General features: G+C 43.9%; 3 protein-coding genes across 4 annotated transcripts; 2 read left to right on the top strand and 1 right to left on the bottom strand.

Moving 5' to 3' along the window:
* Positions 1-4,509: 4,509 nt before the first annotated feature.
* On the bottom strand, positions 4,510-9,634 carry eif3ba (eukaryotic translation initiation factor 3, subunit Ba). The gene is made up of 19 exons (XM_037257005.1): positions 9,407-9,634; positions 8,695-8,887; positions 8,509-8,628; positions 8,373-8,430; positions 8,098-8,226; positions 7,861-8,018; positions 7,636-7,767; positions 7,503-7,569; positions 7,385-7,431; positions 7,091-7,301; positions 6,802-6,874; positions 6,599-6,721; positions 6,439-6,517; positions 6,189-6,327; positions 5,985-6,110; positions 5,603-5,680; positions 5,388-5,496; positions 5,186-5,298; positions 4,510-4,982 (listed from the first exon to the last, which is right to left on the bottom strand). The coding sequence occupies exons 1-18, from the start codon at positions 9,504-9,506 to the stop codon at positions 5,198-5,200; spliced, it is 2,043 nt and encodes a 680-aa protein (XP_037112900.1). The 5' UTR covers positions 9,507-9,634; the 3' UTR covers positions 4,510-4,982; positions 5,186-5,197.
* A 127-nt stretch (positions 9,635-9,761) lies between these two features.
* On the top strand, positions 9,762-14,578 carry brat1 (BRCA1-associated ATM activator 1). 2 transcript variants are annotated; one of them, XM_037259221.1, is made up of 11 exons: positions 9,762-10,055; positions 10,278-10,426; positions 10,566-10,713; positions 11,318-11,690; positions 11,824-12,026; positions 12,092-12,189; positions 12,287-12,488; positions 12,703-12,776; positions 12,883-12,967; positions 13,123-13,385; positions 13,654-14,578. In XM_037259221.1, the coding sequence occupies exons 1-11, from the start codon at positions 9,929-9,931 to the stop codon at positions 14,395-14,397; spliced, it is 2,466 nt and encodes an 821-aa protein (XP_037115116.1). In that variant the 5' UTR covers positions 9,762-9,928; the 3' UTR covers positions 14,398-14,578. The 2 variants fall into 2 exon arrangements, with proteins under 2 accessions (XP_037115116.1, XP_037115111.1); XM_037259216.1 differs by having other exon boundaries at positions 12,083-12,189.
* A 244-nt stretch (positions 14,579-14,822) lies between these two features.
* Positions 14,823-18,301, top strand: LOC119135776 (GRB2-related adapter protein-like). Its single transcript, XM_037273690.1, has 5 exons — positions 14,823-15,211; positions 15,269-15,366; positions 15,812-15,931; positions 17,123-17,435; positions 17,591-18,301. The coding sequence occupies exons 1-5, from the start codon at positions 15,134-15,136 to the stop codon at positions 17,768-17,770; spliced, it is 789 nt and encodes a 262-aa protein (XP_037129585.1). The 5' UTR covers positions 14,823-15,133; the 3' UTR covers positions 17,771-18,301.
* The last annotated feature ends 160 nt before the right edge of the window (positions 18,302-18,461 follow it).

Below are 18,461 nucleotides of genomic sequence, written 5' to 3'. Positions count from 1 at the left end.
GTCCTTCTTCCAGGTGACCTTTTGGGTAGCTGTGCCTCCGACTTTCAATATGAGGTCTCTGCTCAGCTTGCCCACGCAAGGCGTACTGCTGGCCAGGCAGACTGGCGCCACTGCCAGCACAAGAAAAGCACAAGTGATCAAATGGGAAAGAAATGGTGCACAAGAAGCTTTCGCGTGGCGAGCGGCTTTCCTGCAACATCAAACCTCGGACGGAAAACTTTTCTGCTTCTGAGCCGGTAGGGCCGCCCGTGAACACTGCATCGTTGTCGTTGTCGTCCAGGTCCTTGATCGTCAGGGTAGCCGCGTTGACTGGACCGTCGTACTTGGGACCGGTCGCAATGGGCGTCGTGCCCTTCTTCCAGGAGAATGTGCTGCCACCTCCGTCGTCTGAGAGCGCCAATTTGATGCTGCCATCCGACTTGCCCTGGCACAGCCCGGGTATGGAGCTTTTGCTACCGTAGCAGTCCGCCACTGCCAGCACAAGAAAAGCAGAATCACTCACTCTGGTCTGTGCGCAAAGTACATTGGAGCAAAGACTGTGGCGCTAAGTGGACCCTTTGAAAAGGACGCCGAGATGTTTTGCTATTTTGGTCAAATTTTGGACATTTTTCTCCAACTTTTCTCCTGAGCATAAGAGAGTTTCCCTGTGTGGAGTGTGTGCGTGTTGTCCCTGTGGGCGTGCCTTTTCCCCCCACATTCCTAAAACATGCGAAGGAAACGGTGCACAAGAAGCTTTCGTGCGGCCAGCGGCTGTCCTGCAACATCTAACCTTGGACATTGAACGTTTCGACTGGTGTGATGTCTTGGGCTTTGTACTCTCCCTCGTCGTCTTCTGCCAGGGTATTGATCGTCAGTTCCTTGTCTTTCTCACCACTCTTCACCAACTTGGTGCCGTCAATTTCCAGACCCGTTAGTCCCTTAAACCACTTGACAGCCGGATCATTGGCAGGAACTGTGACTTCCAATTTGACCACTCCGCCCTTCTTGCCCCTGCACTGCACAGCTGTGCCGGCAGTTTTGACCTTGCATACTGGTGTCGTGTCCGCCAGCACTAGAAAAGCAGAAGAGGGCAAAGTATCACCCACTCTGGTCTGGTCTGTGTGCAAAGTACACATTTGAGGAAAGCATGTTAGACGCTATTTGCCATGTTCATTTCTGAATATTCATTTTGCCATTGTCAATTGTTGTCTTTGTTATTTACGTTACACCACTGGATCCAAATTGTAATCCGCCATGCGTAAGGCCAAATTGAATGTGTCTGTCTTGTCTTCTTTTCTATGAGTGGTTTGAAATGTTGTTTCAAACAAAAACAAAGGGAACATATTTCGATGATCTCTACTCCTCCCCACCGAGTTCTGTTTGTAAAAGCAAAATGTGATTCCCTAGCTTTCTGAATGAATTATTTTTTACTGTATACCATGAGTGGTTGTCAATGTTTGTTTTTAACGAAAAACGTCTGAAAATGCAAAATGTGATTATTAGCCTTTTTGTGGCTAGAGTGGTTAGTGGTTTTGTGGTTAGAAATGTTTTGTTTTGAATAGGTTGTCTTTGAAACCAAATTAACTTTTGGGTTAAAGGGAGAAAAAAAAACGTGTGCTGTTTGAACGCAAACTGATTCCTTTTTTTGTTCCAAAAAAAATCTCAATTTATTCTCTATAGTGTAAACCGTTTGCAATGAGTGCTTTTAAATGTATTCTTTGAAATAGGGGTTCTTTGAAACCAAGGTAACATTTTGATTATCTATATTCAAAAACGCAATGTTCAGTTTGAACATGCAAAATGTGATTCCCTTTATTTGTTAAAAAAAATCTGAATTTATTCTTTAAAGATGATAGCATTTGCAATGAGAAAGTTTCCACGTTTGGAATGTTTTTTTTAAAAAAAGGCTTTCTTTAAAAACATGTCTTTTAATTGTTTGAAAAAAGGTCCGAATTTATTCCTAACAGTGTATATCGTTTGCAATGATAGTTTCCAGGAGTGGTTTGAAATGTTTTTGTTTTTTTAAAATAGGCTTTCTTTGAAATCAATATAACACATTATAATGATCTATAACGCCATGTTTGGTTGGAAAATTTATAATGTGAATCCCTTTAACTGTTTAAAACAAAAATCGGAATTCTTTCTTAATGGTTTGCAATGCAAGTTTCCATGGGTGGTTTTGAATTGTTTTTTTTAAATATAGGCTTTCTTTGAAATCAAGGGAACATGTTATCTAGATTCAAAAACGCCATATTCTGTTTGAAAATGAAAAATGTATTTCAATTTGTTTACAAAAATCCGAATTTATTCTTTATAGTGTATAAGTAAAGTGATGTGGCAGAGAAAAAGCAAGGCGCGCGCGCACACAACAAAAGCGTCGTCTCCTAAATCCAGTTTTATTCATGCGCCTAAAAGCTTGCGCAAAATGGTTAGCAACATAGTCATTGAATTCAACGGCCTTACCTTGCCCAAATGGCTCGCTGCACACGAGTACCAAGCACAGCAGCTTGGAGAAGTTCATCTTCTTTCGAGGATGACTAGGAAGGGAGGAAGCGTTCGGACCTGCTGGTGCTGGAGCCACGTGAAGAGGTGCGAGCAGGCGAATCCACTGAACCAAACGAGCCGAAAGAACTCAGCGAGCGAGCTTCCTATAAAGCTCTCAATCGCCGTCATCTTCAATGGCGCTTCGAAAGTTTGCACATTTGTTGCTCGTTCATTGGCTGCATTTGGGAACTTTATGACGAGTGCGTGCGTGCGTGCGTGATACACGGACACAAAAGCGGCCGCGTAACCTTACATAACCCCCTTTGTCTTACGCCATACAGCTGCCTGCTAGTCTCCTTTAAGTCTTTACACAATGTCATAACTGTTGCGGTTCCGAGTCACGACGAGCGGCACGTTTTGTCCTTCCAGAAGTCTTTTCGATTCTTTTCCAACTCCACTGAGCAGATACACAGCCGTCTTCTCGACATTCGAGTGCCCCTTATCCCGGTGGTGCCTTTAGTGGCAGTAGTAGAAATCGTCGCGACCAAAAAGACATCCAACCTAATTAAGAAATAACTAAAAAAATAAAAAATAAAAATCACAATGACAACGATTGTGGACACACACAAAGACCATAAAGGAATGGAACGTCACTGAAATAGCCTCTATGGTTTCACTTGCGTACCATTGGTGGCATGGCTTGTTTTTATTTCGTGAGATGTGGACATCTTAAGCCCGAAATCATTGCGATCGTGTCAGCAATGCACAGGCCATCATTCGGAAACAAATCCTGCAGAAAAAAAATGATTTTATTGTAACAATATTGGAGTGGGGATTCAATACGATTTTGTTCTTGCCGCTGATATTCATGCCGGATTGTTTTTTATTGTTTGTGTGTGTGTGTGTGTGTGTGTGTATATATATATATATATATAAAAAAGTGTATTTTTTTAGTGCCGCTACAAAATGCCATTGCCAGTTACCTAAAAAAAAAATTTAAAAAAAAGACTGACTTTTTGAACTCTATTTGAAGCACCTGCGTGAGCCTGGCTTTTACCGCCCCATGCCAAGTGTGTACGTAGTGTACGTACTTGCACCGTTTGACAGAACAAAGTGACAAAGCGCAGGCGAACTGAAACGTGGAGTCGATGCCTAAGTGTGCGAGGGTCATGCATAACGCAGGGTATTGCATTGTTTTCTGTTGCAAGTCAAAAACAAACAAAATCTGACGTTGATGGGTCGCATGTGAAATCACCTTTAGACGCACAGGAGACAATTATGATTTTCTAAGACACTGTATTCAAAGAATACTCCGAAGAACCATAATACATCATAAGCACCTCAACAATGTAACTCCACAGAAAATTCAAATTGCAATGGGGGAATTTGAGTATATGTTTCAGCTATTAAAACTACTCTGAACGTGTAGCAATGTCTTCTATGTCTACACGGCAGTATTTGGAAAAGGTGCCCTGCGATTGGCTGGCAACCAGTTCAGGGCGTCTCCCACCAACTGCCCGATGACTATTGGGTTAGGCTCCAGAACCCCAGCGACCCTTGTGGGGACAAGCGCTACAGAAAATGGATGGGTATTTGGAAAATAACAGTGCAAGTCAGCATACACAGGACTTGATTTATAAATCACTAAAGTTTGGACTGAACATTTACTTACCTTGTACATGTCTCACTAATACGCGGAATGGGACAAAATTGCCTGGTGACCACAATCACATGATTAGAGCTAGCATTCCTAACAGTGCCCCAAGGGCCCACAAACACAAAGCCTCTATTTATTCCCCCAAAATCTATTTTTAAAAAATTGAAGCCCATCGCATATTTACAATACAAAATAATGAACGATTACGGAGTTCCATTTTCTCAACTACTGAACGAAATGAGCGCCTATAGTGCATTCTAATATCCTGAGCTGCACCCAAGTTCCCATCCCACCAATATTTCTCATTTTATCCCGCTGCAAATGAAATAAAAATATCAAGTCGTGATAATAAAAGTTCCACTGACAAAGGCAATAAAAAGACAATGCAATCTCGTCCGACTGTTTATTTAAAGTTATTCCCGCTGCGCACCCCCTCCCTGTGTGAAAGGCGAGTCTGAAAGGAGGAGGATACAAGCCACTATAGCGCCACATCAGCACATTCACTAACAAGGCAATATGTTTAGCACCTCCACACCCCGCTGCTAAGGCACTCTGCGCCGCACGCCAACTAAACGTCAGCATGATGACAGAGGCCATTTCTGGAACTGCTCCCGACTCCAATTAAACAACAGGGGGCGCTATTAGTAAATATCAAGTTCCACGAAGGGCAAGAAAACTGGGGGCAGGTGATGAGTCCCTTTATGTGGCCGTTGATCCGCCAGGCGTGCTCTGATGATGTCACTAGAAGGTGAATGTTGAGACTCGGGACGTCGAAGCCCAAAATTCACAGCGTGGTGGTCGTCGTCGTCGTCCTTCTCCAGTCAATGACGCCGCTTTTCTCTTCCACACAAAAACGGATGGACTGTGCCGGAGAGAAAATAAAGGTTGAGGGTGTATTTTGAAAGGTATCAACGGGTCCAGAAAATGATGAGGTCATCAAATCATAGATCAAATCTATTGTTTTAGTAATCCGTTCGACTTCCACTAACACTTTCAATTCTACGACTTCAAACATAATTTTGTTCTCCTCGGCATTGCAGCAGCGTAAATCAACCTCGTCGGTACCTGCGTAGGGGACTACAGATCTCCGATGGGAATGATTTCTTCGTTGATAAAAAATTCAATGGTCTCCTCCTCCCAGTCGTCCACGTTGCTGTCCGGCTCGTCAGTGTCAACTCCTAGAACAATCGTGAGAAGACGCAAGTTAGCATACAGGAGCAGAGCAATGAGGTAATCCATACTCAAGAGATTCGAATTGCAGCCCCACCTCCTCGGAGCTCCATGCGGGCTTCTTTCTGCTCCTGATAGATCTGCAGTGCCTGCTCCCTGTAGCGACGGTACTCGTCCATCATGGCCCTTCGCTTGTCCACCAAGTCCTACTCACACAGACAAACATTGACGTGCAGTGTAATTCGATGAGTTGCAAACTTGCGCGGAAAGGAGAGTTGTCTCGACAAAATGAAAAAAATTAAAAAAACAGACCTTTGAAGCCTTGGACTGGCTCAAACGATCCTTCTGCTCAAAGATTTTGGAGTATTTCTTCAGATCTTTCTTGATCAACTTCAAGAGACACAACAATGGAGATTATTTTTAATGATCAGAAAGCAGAAAAACATGAGTCTAGTCTTCAATTTTTACTTAATTTTTTTTCCCCGACAATTTTCCAAAAAATTGCAACTTTTTTTTTTTTTTCCTACAAATATTTGACCAAATAATTTTTTCAATACATTTGATTTATTATCAGAACGGCGATAGATTACAGCATGTCTTCGGTTGCTGCCAAAGGATCGTAACGCTGTCATAAACCGAGGACCCCTTTGTACTGTTATGTCGCAAAAAACAACAACAACAAAAAAAGTCCTACCTTGATTTGGTCTGCACCGAGCAGGCTCGGGGGTCGAGGTCTCCACAGCAATTGGCAGAAGCGATCCATGGCGTTCTTTTGAAGCAGGCGACCCTGGAATGTCCACAGCCAGTAAGCGTTGTCCACCTACAAGACGGGGAGGGGGAATTTAAAGATAAGGAATGGCAGGGCGTTCCGACAGGCAGCGGAAGGTGTCCCGGGCACCTTGTGGCTCCAATGGGAGAGAGAGGTGACCACGTAGCGTCCGGTGGGGTCCCACTCCACATCGGAGGCCAAGTAGTGCTCTGCTATGTTCATCAAAGTGCAGTCGGATGTGTCCACAAAGGCCAGCGCGCCGTTCATACTTCAGGAGAAAAAGGGCAAAGCCAAATATTAAATGAGGTGCCGCACCAATAGAGCACAATCATCAGGGTTTTTTTTTTTTTTTTTTTACACAAAAACCAACTCAACTGACCTCCTGAGTCCAGCCAGAACCAAGAACTGTCCCTGGGGGCTCCAGAAGATGCTATTAGCTTGCTGCTTGTCAAACATCTCTGCAGAAGCCAAAACAATTGCACTTAGTGGCGCGGTTACACACGTGCAAGCGCTCTCGCCGTGCCGTGTGGTCAACATACTTATGAGCTCGATCTTGCCGTTGTTTTTGACGTGGTAGAAGGAGACGTTGATCCTGGGAGACTCTCCGTGGAGCACCGCAAACTTGCTGCCGTTGGGCTCCCACGCAAAGGCAATAATGCTCTCTGTTCAAGAAAGAGGTGTTTAATCACTGCGTGCTTTTGTTTGTGGTTACCCCGTAGACGTCGTTCCCGTCTACTTCTACCTTTCATCTCCACCACATCAACAGGAACTTGTTTCTCTCTCATACGGAAGATTTCAAAGTTTGTCACCACGCCCTGGATAGGACGAAAACAAAAAAAAGCCATTTCAACTTACATACAGTAAGCAAGTCATCATTGTCAGATTTCGCCAATCTTTCGAGAAAGCAGATTTTTATTTTATTTTTTTTTACTAAATCAAACAAAAATTGTATCCGATTGATCGACAGAATAATCGATCGGAAAAAAGCAAGCCCATGTTTGGTTTGTTCCGTTCCCTTTCGCTGCATGTACCTGTGTCCCTTTGGGAGTCCTGTCCACTTTCACGCACAGGTAGTCTCCATTCCTCTGCCAGTGCAGCTTGCAGTCCACCACGTTGAAGAGGTTGCGCACTCGGATCTCCTGGCGGGAAGGCAGCTGCATCAGAGTCACCCTAGCCGGGATGTCCTTGTCCTCAGGCACCCAGAACGCGAGGATGTTGTCGCCCGGAGACCACGAGAAGTCCCTGTGTGTTCAGATGTACAAAATTTGAATTTTGAGAACGCTTAAAGGTAGCCACGAAAGCATGCGGAGGAAAAAAAACCTTACTTGATTCCGCTGATCTTAAGGCTCTTCTTGTCGAGCAGGCCCATTGACTGAAAGCGACACGGAGTGTTTTGAATAAAACATTTAACATAACTCAAAGTCTCCTATTTCATCTTCTTACTGGAGTCTCATAGATGCTCAGTGTGTCTGGAGTCATCCTGGCAAAGAACTTTCCATCGTGGCTCCATCTGAAAACAAGCAAGCCGTTTGAACTCGCCGCGAGTTATTATTATGAAGCGGCGACGAACGCTCACTTGAATATGGGCCAGTGGGCGGCGCTCTCGCAGTGGAAACCTCTCTTCTTCTGGCCTGTCAGAATGTCCCAAATGATGATGGCCTGCGGGTCCTCTTTGGTGTCCATCAGCGGGCTAAAGGTCACGACGTACCTGCACGACACCAGAAACACAAATCATCGAAGGAGATGTTTGGCAATATTCAGCGGTAAATCTAAACGTGGAAGCCTTGCGCAACTTTTTCACCTCTCACAAGGCGAGAAATCGATGAGGGACACGCCCTGATGGCTGAACCTCTGAATCTGCTTGAACTTCTCACCGCCCCACAAGGCGATGCCCCTTTGGTGGAAGGTGGCCAAGTAGGTGCCTTTGGGAGACCAGCGCACGTACGTCTCGGTCCAGCGCTGCATCCAAACACAGAAGTGGGTTCGTGATTTTGTCCCCCGCCTCCCCCATATAACGTATTGACATCTAATCACATACCGCCCTTTCTTCAGAGACGATCGGATCTTTAGCATCATTGGCGAAAATGGCCGTCCGCTCACCAGCTTCGTAGATCACACTGTACTGGTCCCGGCAGTCAGGGTCTTCGATCCAATGCCGCATGTTACCCTGAGCATACAAAGCCTTAAGCTGTAACGCAAAACTGTTGCGATTCACACTTATTGGGCTTGTGAAACACAAGTTGAGTCCTTCAATTTGACACCACTGAATAAAGAAAGAGACATTAAAATACAGTAATTAATCTCCACACTTACAAAGTCTTTAAAAGGCTGCTTTTCCGGAGTTTCCCATTCATCATTAATGGTCATGTACCTTTAACACGTAAAAAAAATGAGATTAACTTAAATTAAATACGTCATCTTCCATTTTTTGGGGGATTTAGCAACATACTTGTCAAAGTCGGTGAAGAGGTTGACCCTAAATGTATGCTGCTTGTCCAGTTTGTAGCCGTCTGCGTTTTTCACCGCCTCCAGAGCCTGGTTGGGCGAAGAGTACTCCAAAAAGATGTAACTGGTAGAAATAAATACATCTATTATACATCTCTTCTTCAGTCATCAGAAAAAGGAGTCGTCCTACCCTTTGGTCGTGCCATCGGTTTCCGGGTAGAACTCGGTGGCGATCTTTCCAAACTTGGAGAAGATTTTATGGATGACATTTTTGAGCTTTTCTAAACGCTCCGGGCCAACCTGCGGGACGTTGTCCACCACCACCACGGAGTCGATGCCGTCAGCCTCCAGGGGTTTCTTCTTCAGGATGTCGCCCAGCAGCTCTGTAGGGAAAGATGAATGAGAATATGTTCAAAAGCTCATTGAGGCATTAGCATCCACTGTGCATACATTTATGGAGGTAATCGTTCAAAAAAAAAAAAAAAAAAAGAAACCACAGTGGTATTGTAGAAAAGCAAATCCCAACCAATGTAGGCCAGTAATGTCAGACCCTGGCTATGGTTCTGGTCCACGCTCACGGACCTTACATCGTCATCATAACAATAATCAGAAACCTCTTTTATAGTTTAATGCTTAAAGTTCTTGAATGCAACGATTCTACCATTGAGGAAATCGAGGAAGTAATTGCGGCATTATAATACAGCTGTTTCAATGGAACCTAGACGTCATATTTTAAACATGAATTTTTCCATCACAAAATATTTTATTCGAGCTCAAATATTTATTTATTTTTTAACCATGACAATGTGTATATGACATAACACGCTGGATACTCCAACTCGAGAGTGCGGCTAATAATGCTAACAGGCCGTAAAGCCGGCGATTTTCCTGCCTCCACTCACCCTCGTCGTCGACGTCATCCTCGAAGTCCTCCGGGTCACTAAAGGACGGCTCTTCTTCCTCGTACTCTGGGTCATCCACCATATCCACCGTTTCTTGCATTTAAAACGGTTAACGGGACGTGCTTGCTCGTGGCCACGAAGTTATCGGAGAGAAAAACGGGAGACTGACGGTCTTCGACCGGCGTGACACCATGTGCGGTATCAGTGAAAATGGACGATGTGACGGAAATGTGGCACAGGAAGCAATTCTCAAACCAGGAAGTGAAGTTGGAATTTGGTAGATTTGTATAACATCTGGACGGGCTGTTTCAAGTGCATCCGTGCTGTTGTAAGTTAGTGAAGTCGGTTACGAAAGCTCAGGGAAGGAAGAAAACGGAAGCAGTCCACCGGTAGATATAAAGCGATTTCCCGCGAGCTAATGGGAAAGTTAGCACATCTCTTTTTATGTGTGTGTTATGAAGTACTTATAATTTTTTTGACGTCGTAAATCCGCTATCTGTCGTATTACATCCGCACACAAGCATGGATCGGGAGAGTGCGTCACTATTGCCCGGCGTGTGCGCGCTCTTGGCGGACTCCGGTAAGCCTCTGCCCGATGACACCAGCCTGGAGAAACTACTGGACCGGTTCACCGAACTCTCCGAAGCAGGTTTGTGTTACCTGTAGCTCGAAACGTGAAAATGTTAGCCGTACTTGTCAGAAGCTACACAAACCGCACAAACTCACAAACATCCGAATGTAAAAATAAATTAATCACTAATTTGTATTGTGCTTCTTAATCGTGAACTTAACCTAATCAATCAATTTTATCAACCCGATTTAGGAGTCTTAATACTTCTGAAGGTCCATAGTGCCTTGTCTCTCATTGCAGGTGTATCACTTCCAGAGAGTTGCCCGTGTCTTCTAGACTTTATTTCTACCATGGCCTCCAACTCCACTTCTGATCCCAGCATCCTCTCCTTCACTCTCAAACTCAGCGGCCTGATGGCGGCCACCGAGGATGGCTACAGAGTCTTGCAGGTAGACACTGAATATTTATATCGAGGTATCAAACGATTTAAACGCTTTCTGCAGCCCACAAGGATGTTGGGGAACTTCTGTGAACCCCCCCTAGATTAGATGATCAATCGGTTTAATTTCTGTCTGCTTTTCCAAACAGGAGCGCTCGGTTCTGGAGGTGATTTTTAGCGTTAAGCACTGGATGGACACCAAGCTCTGGGATGACCCCTGCATCCGTATTGGCTGGCTTTATGGATTCAAGAGAATGCTGCTGCACCCGAAGGCGCTCACTTTCTTTGTGCAGTCAGGTCTGTCTTCTCTTCTCTTTGCTGTCATTGAGAATACAATGGCGCCTCGACCATTCCTGTGCTCAAAACATTCAATTTTCCCATTGAAAGTATGGAAATGACATGAATCCATCAACCTCTCCAAAAGCAAAACAAAAATGTTTATGCTTCTTATTAAGGAAGACAGTCCTCCATAATAGTGCTTGTTTAAAAGATAGAAGAATAGAATACGGAAGAAAAATGAACATAATTTATTGCTTCAATCCAATTATAAACGCCATGGCCGCCTTGACCACTAGGAGGCAGTACAGTATAATATAGCAAACAACAATATTCTTCTAATATTACTGTGAGAGATTCAGGAAAATGTAATATTAGTTATCAACGTTTGTTCTGATCTGTCTGAATGTGTTACGATCAACGCTAAGATTAGCATATATGATAGCATTAAGCTAAACTGATTCCTGGAAGGCAGTGTTTTCTAGTTGTTGAAATACATGCATAATTATCTTTCATTTATGTTTAGTTGAACAGTAAATTTCACCTGCAATAAAAAGATTTTTTTTTTTTTCTCGAATCCCACACCACTGTGTTTTAGCGATTAAATGTTTTTACTTCCGCCTAGGTTTCCTCAAACCACTTTTAGAGCTCCAGTCAGATCCAAGCATATTTGTTGCTTCCGCCGCCAAGCAGTTGCTGGTCCACATCCTGCTCGCCACTCAACCAGAAGAAGGTCATGCAAGTATCAAAGCCAGGGAAGACCACAGTGCTGTTGTCCTGCAAACCTCTGACCACATAAAGGAGTCACTCAAAGAAGGCAAGCTAGCAAGTGGTAATGAACAGTTCCTCAGTCTGCTGGCACTGATCCTGGAACAGGCTCGGCGCCCTCTGCGGGAACAGCTGCTCAAGGCGCTTGCTGCCTCCCTAGAAGAGCTGGCTGAGGCGGGAGACAGTCGGATCACATCTCCTCTAATGGATGTCATTATGGCCGGATATAGGTACGCTATTATATCAACATTGCAATATAGTAGAATGCAATTTTTAATCGATACTACAATCATTTCGATATATTTTCTCAATATATACTAAAATATCCATCTCTCGTACCTTCTCCGAATTTTCCATTTGCAGCACCGAGAGTGACGACGTGACCAAGCGTCTTTTGTCCTCTATGTTGAATGTCAACAAACCCTTTGACCTCGTCCAAGCCGCGGCTTGGTTTCTCTCCCGAAGTCGTTCATGCGCATCAAGAGATGCTGTCAACACAAGCCAGGCAGTGAGAATCCTCCTGCTGCCCCTCCACTTTGTCACCGAGCAGCCCTTGCTCGGAACAGGTATGAAGTACACATCGAAACGACAATTTGTATTTGTTACGTAAAACTATCTTCAGCCCTTGTAGTGGACAACGTAACAATGGCGGCGCAGCTGAAAAATAAAAAAGCGTTCATCTCCATGATCTGTTCCTGTCTGAGAAAGGCGCCCGAGGTGGCACTTATGGTGAGACGAAATGTGATGAATAAAAAATTGGATGTGTGCGGTTTATGGAGTGGCTCGAAACGGACTAACATGAATATAATTCTCTCTTTTTCTTTAGCCTCTTGACGTCCTCCCGTGTGCGCCGGCTGTAATCGTCCTCTCTGTTGTTGCTTTGCTACGAATGTGCAGTGGTGACACTTTGACCTCCTCGTGGCCTTCGCTCAACGGCCGGCGAAATGAGGATTTCCGCTGTATCGTCAGCAGTGGCAGAGTTCAGATATCCGCTTTGAATGCTTTGGCTTCGCTCAGCGCCAGCCCAGGTGAGAAAATAACTATAAAAATTAATAAAATAAAAGAAATAATAATAAAAAATAGCCCAGGTAAGAAAATAACTAAAAAAATAAATAAAATAAAAGCAAAAATAATAAATAAATAATAATAAAAATAAAAAAAGTGAGAGTCTTTCACATCACCGACTGTTCACATTCTCGACGGATGTACACAGTTATAAATGTGCTGATTTTTGTGTTTCAGGGGCTAACAGCACAACGAACCAAGTCTCTGAAATCCTGGTACATTATTTGTGTAAACCCAATTCAGACCCCACTGTAAGTACTATTTGCATTTTAAATGGCGTGGTCGTCGCATTATGAGTTATAATTGTCCCAGGAAGTCTTTAAAAGTTTTTAGCAAGTCCAGTTTTTGTTTTCTTAGGTCCTAAAAAAGTCCTACGAGGCCTTATTACAGTGGATGAGTCTTTGGACGGACCCGTCGTCCATTCCGCAGCAACTCGGAGAAGGTAGTTTTCAACAACTAGACGTACCACCTAGTTTTTAATATATTTATATCGAAATTTGAATCAGTTGAACATAAATTAGCAACATGTCCGCTTCACAGTTCAGAAGTGCGGGTTCGATTCCGGTTTCCGACTTAAAATGACAACTTTTCATTTAGATCTCCTAATGACAGTAAAGAAGCGTGCCTGCGATCCACGTTGGGAGGTGAGAGACTCCACCATTGAGTTTTTGGGGCAGCTGCAGTGCATCCCTTCCCTGGGATCGGTTGATGCCTCCTTGTTGAGCAATCGCAGTACCGCCCCGCTGCTCCGGGAGGCGCTGCAGGATCCGGAGAGCTACGTGAGGGCCAGTGCCGTCACAGCACTGGCACGGGGTCTGGTGCCCTACTGGCAACAGGAAACTGAGTTACCTCAAGAACAGGTTGGTGAATTTAGAGATTTATTTTTTTATATTATAGTTTTTTTTTTGGTACTTTGTTTTTAATTTCAATTTTACTTTAGGGTTTTTAAAATCATTCAATCATAGCTGATTGATATTGAAAAAGATGACATTTTCGCAAGGCTTTGTCTTAGTTTTGTGAGAGATTAACCTTGTTCCAAATAAAAAAAAAAAAAAGTCATCTGCATTACCGCTACCCATGTACCCTCCTTTAGTGAATGATCTGTTTTTGATCATCTTCTATTTCCAGACTGACACAGTGAGACAGCTGTTGGACATTCTCCACAAGGACACGGAGGGTTTTGCTAGGCGGGCTGTGGTCCACTACTTCAAGACCTGGTTCTTCGTTTGCTCCCGCCCTCCTTCATCACCACCCTCACTTCTTTTGGAGTCAGTGCGTGTGGTCTTCTCGCGCGGCACCTTGGATTTGGACTGGGAGGTGAAGGTGAACATGCTGGATTTGGCTGAGCTTTTACTGGACTCTGCCTTTTTGGATTACAAAAGGCGCACCGGTGCAGAGAATCACCCTTATGCAACATTTTACACGGACATTAATGGACAGGCCAAGGACGCAGATGCCGCTTTAGAGTCGGCATTGAGAACTTTAGTGGGTCAAGGCGTCTTCTCTGCGTTGCTAAGCAGCCTGATGGACTATGACCGACCCGTTGCGCTGAAAGCTTGTGAACTCCTCATTACAATCAGAGACGCAATCTCCCCGGCGAGCGCCTTGACGATGGGCGTGTCCTGCGAACTGCCTGGGGGGAGGGAGATCAGGGAGTTGCTGAAGAGCAAGGGAGACGCGGGCCGCCACGTAAACGTGTGCGAGGTGTTGACGTTACTGGACTTAGATGAGCGGCGGGGTCTTCTGAGCCAGAGCAGCGATCACGTTCACAACTCCTTGCAGTCTCTGCTGCAGGACATCCTGAGCGCAGGAGGTGCTCTCGCAGACCCCAGAAAGGACGGAGGTCAAGAAGTCATAGTGGATTGTTATTGACTCACATTTTCACTCATCGCAGAAAGTTTTCAATGACGAGTTTTAGGGTGACGTTTCAGGATGAGTGGCAAATTTAATTGTGTTTGCATCTCCAAAGTAGTGGAGAATAACAATGTACATCATATTTGACTTAAGCGGGAAAAAAAAAAAAGGAAAATTAAATTTGTCTTTATTACTATTATTGTAAATGACCCATCTATATATCTATATTGTTATTTTAGTTGTATTACAATTTTTACCGTAATTGTCGGACTATAAGTCGCGTTTTTTTTCATAGTTTGGGTGGGGGGGGCGACTTATACTCAGGAGCGACTTATATACATATATATGTTTTTTTTTCACTTTTTTGGGCATTTTATGGCTGGTGCGACTTATACTCCGGTGCGACTTATAGTCCGAAAATTACGGTAATTTGATTATGTAATTTTTTTTTAAGCCCCACTGCCTTCAACTGTATGCGTAATGTGTACGGACATGAGTTGAAGCCACAGCAGGCATTCGCTGTGTTCACGTGACCCCCCCCCCCCCCCCCCCCCCCCCCCCACACACACACACAGAAACTCAGTCACATGGAGGAACAGAGGGACACACGGGGAGAGAACCTCTCCTCATTAACTAATGAGTGGCAACACACATATCCGCGCCGCTTATCTTCATATCTCACTCCTGTCATCTCTCATTGATGAAGTGAAGCGTGCTTGCTGGTGGCTCCTCTTTCCTCTCCTGACACCAAAGCATGGAGGCTGTGGCACTTTTCTCCTTCGCTGCATCCGAAGCGGACGAGCTCAGCTTCCAGAAAGGGGACATCGTCAAGGTAAATGTGAACGAGGTGAAACCGTTGAGCCGTAATAACGCATGTGTTATAACGTAGGTGACCGAAATGGAGGAGGATTCTTGCTGGTTCGCGGGAGAGATCGGAGGCAAAAGGGGCTACGTGCCGGAGAACTACATTTCTCTTCTGCCTCATCCGTAAGAAATGTTTCAGAGTCGCTTGTGTGATGCCCACATGCCTGACTACAAGGCCGTACGTCACCAAATGTTTTTGTATTTACTCTATTGCGATAAGTCATTTTTTCTTTTTTAAATTGTATTATACGGAGTAATATTTAGATTCAGACCAAATTATTATCTTTAATTTTCATTTTATTGGCAGTAGGAGTAGTATTTTTTTTGTTCTTCATTTTTTTCTTATATAAGTACAAAGCCATTCAATACAAGATCTGCATAAAAAAAATATAGGGACAGCTGTTCCTAATAATTAGGGACCAGATATTACATAAGGAGAAAATATTAGAATAAAACAGGGATATTTTGCATAACTGTTGGATTCTATTGAATTGAAATGGATTACTACATGAGTCCATGTTTCTAACTCTCTCTCGCCTTCCTTGTGCGTCGTCGCTGGTATTTGCAGGTGGTTCGCGGGCCGGGTTTCGAGATTGGAGGCGGAGCGCCGGCTGCACTGGAGGGACAGCGGCATGTTTGTGGTCAGGGAGAGTGAGTCAGCTCCTGGAGAGTTCTCCCTCTCCGTTAGGTAAGCGAAAGCGGCCTTGCCCCCCAACAGACCGTTGTCTGTTATTACTATGTTATTATTACTGTTTGACTGTGAGAGCATCATTTAGACAAAAGTAGTGATTTCATTTTGGTGTGGCCTTCATTACACATGGAGTATAGAGGATTTCAAAATGTATGTGATCTGCACACATTATTCAAATGTATTTAATAAGTAGCATGTCTGGTCAGTGTGATGTGTTTAATTTAACTGTGTTTATTTTTATCGTGTTACAGTATTAGATCATATTGATTCTGAACCTCTCCCTATAATTGCAAGATTCTAGTAGTGATATTAAAAGGTGGATTAAGTCAGGAAGATGCTTCAGGTACCAAATATATGATGTTATTTCAATGTAATTACTGTGTTATTACAGAAGCTATATTTCAAATGGCATCTATACACATGTAAGGATTGCAGTGTGCTTTTTTTTTTCTGTTTGTTTTCCATTCCACTGAGCACATTAGCAACTTGCACTATCCACGTGTCTGCGAGCGTGCGTATGTCAGGCTAAATATGTTCGGCAAGAACCTATTTCGACTAAAAATATCACATCCTCACGGACAGTTACTGCACGCGAAGCTGCAATTTGGGTCACCAAAAGTGACAATGGGCCCATTTTAATCATGGCATGGGTTCAATAATCAGGGCCGTTACGTAAGAGCATATTATTAATTAAATGCATGTCGTATGTTATGCAATTGACACATGTGTCATGCGTACATGACGTGCACGTATGAATGTCGCAACAGAACGTCTGCCTGGCCTATGAGGTCACGTGCGAGCTGTATTAATATACAGACGCTGTCATGCCACCATGATCCGTAATACTCAGAACGGTCAACAGAGGGCGGTAATATACCGGCACAAAATCTGGCTATCATGCAGATCAGTGAATATTAATATCTTCAAGGAAAGTAACTTTAAAATTTGAATTAAGGGCAAATATGAAAGATGTTTTGGACATTACTGAATATTTCTGTTAAATTATATTTTTATTTAAATGCATTGTGTCCAAAAAAGAAAATTAATCCTATTATGGTTTGAGCCCATTATTATTATTTTTTTTATATTTTGAGCCTACCATGCATGTTTTTGCATTGCTAATGTAAATTGCCTGTGAAGAAGAAAACATGCTCTGTCCTCACTCTGTCTCACATTTTTTTCCGGCAGCTATGGTGACAGGGTGGAGCATTTCCGAGTGCTGGAGGGGGCCGGTCAGTACTGCATCTGGGACGAGTCCTTCAGTTCCCTTAACCGGCTGGTGGACTTCTACAGGACTCACAGCATCGCTATAGAGAAGGTGGTCTGCCTCCGAGACCCTCCCTCGGACATGTCCCACCGCCAGAGCTCCCACACTGGCCGTAACCCTTATCCCAACCCGTACAAGAGCACCTCTCTGGAGTCCCTCCCTTCAGCTCGCCTCCATGGCCCTCATCCCTTGAGAGAGTCGTCCTCCATGCAGCTGCTGGAACAGGTTTTGGGGGTACGAGTGTTTGATTGACACAGGTTGGGGGGGGGGTTCTATGAAGTTGTGAAAAAATGTGTACCAAGCATTTTTGGGGGGTTTTATGAGAGTAACTCTGAACATGGTGGGCCAGATCAAATGTTCATAAACGGACCTGCTACTTGTGTATGCAGAAACCTCGCCTGGGTCATGCCCTGTGCGACTACTTCCCGCCGCACACCACCCACCTGCACTTCCTGCGCGGTGACCTCATCGACCTGCTGGACTGCTCCAGTTCAAGGTGCTGGAGGGGCCGCTGTCGCGGACGGGTCGGGGTCTTTCCGCCGCAATACGTCCAGCCGTTGTACCACTGACAAAAACATATATCAGAAATTCGCCGCTAAGCTGTGTCAGCATTTGAATTTTATCTCACAAACAGATTTTATGTCACTTCACTTTCTATACAAATCACACTTCACCTAAACTTTAATCATTGTCACGCAATTTCAATTTTCCGGCAAAAAATTCTCAACGTTTGCACGTTTCAACTTTTTAAATGATGGTTTATAATGACCAAGTCACACTTATATACAATATCCGTAAATATCATGTATATCTGTTTTTCTCCTACAACCCTTTATCAAGCTTGTACTCGAAATATAATACATATTTTACTATTGCTGTATTGATACCACTCCTGCAAATGTCAGCGAAGCTGAATAAAGTTCATATAAATAAATGCTAAAAAAAAATAATAATATGAGGAGTTCCCACCGTTATGTGTTAAAAACAACATCATCCCTCCATTTTCTGTAGCGCTTGGCCTCTGCTTTTCTGGCGAGCATGCAAACTACACAGGCCAGAATCCAGAGATTGGAACATTAAACCTCAGAACTGTGAGACAATCAGATGTGCTAACTGCTAGTCTGAAGTGCTAACCGCTAGCCACTGCTCAAAATTAAGACCAACAAATTCAAATTCACGTGACATTTAATTCCAGTTTCTTACTCTGTACACAGAGCAACAGTGATTCTCAATAATATATTCACACACAAAAAAAATATT

Source organism: Syngnathus acus, chromosome 1, assembly GCF_901709675.1.
Source record: "Syngnathus acus chromosome 1, fSynAcu1.2, whole genome shotgun sequence".
Lineage (NCBI taxonomy): Eukaryota > Metazoa > Chordata > Actinopteri > Syngnathiformes > Syngnathidae > Syngnathus > Syngnathus acus.
This window is presented reverse-complemented; position numbering and strand designations above follow the sequence as displayed.

What these genes read in the sequence shown, in the direction of transcription:
- eif3ba (XM_037257005.1), bottom strand. Translation starts at nt 9,506, where the DNA reads ATGCAAGAAACGGTGGATATGGTGGATGACCCAGAGTACGAGGAAGAA. An exon ending in CGGCAAGATCGAGCTCATAA is followed by an intron (nt 6,518 to 6,598) that starts GTATGTTGACCA and finishes TGGCTTCTGCAG; the next exon opens with AGATGTTTGACAAGCAGCAA. An exon ending in CCGCATGGAGCTCCGAGGAG is followed by an intron (nt 5,299 to 5,387) that starts GTGGGGCTGCAA and finishes CGATTGTTCTAG; the next exon opens with GAGTTGACACTGACGAGCCG.
- LOC119135776 (XM_037273690.1), top strand. Translation starts at nt 15,134, where the DNA reads ATGGAGGCTGTGGCACTTTTCTCCTTCGCTGCATCCGAAGCGGACGAG. An exon ending in AGAAAGGGGACATCGTCAAG is followed by an intron (nt 15,212 to 15,268) that starts GTAAATGTGAAC and finishes GTTATAACGTAG; the next exon opens with GTGACCGAAATGGAGGAGGA. An exon ending in TGCTGGAACAGGTTTTGGGG is followed by an intron (nt 17,436 to 17,590) that starts GTACGAGTGTTT and finishes TTGTGTATGCAG; the next exon opens with AAACCTCGCCTGGGTCATGC.
- brat1 (XM_037259216.1), top strand. Translation starts at nt 9,929, where the DNA reads ATGGATCGGGAGAGTGCGTCACTATTGCCCGGCGTGTGCGCGCTCTTG. An exon ending in CACTTTCTTTGTGCAGTCAG is followed by an intron (nt 10,714 to 11,317) that starts GTCTGTCTTCTC and finishes ACTTCCGCCTAG; the next exon opens with GTTTCCTCAAACCACTTTTA. An exon ending in CGCCCGAGGTGGCACTTATG is followed by an intron (nt 12,190 to 12,286) that starts GTGAGACGAAAT and finishes CTTTTTCTTTAG; the next exon opens with CCTCTTGACGTCCTCCCGTG.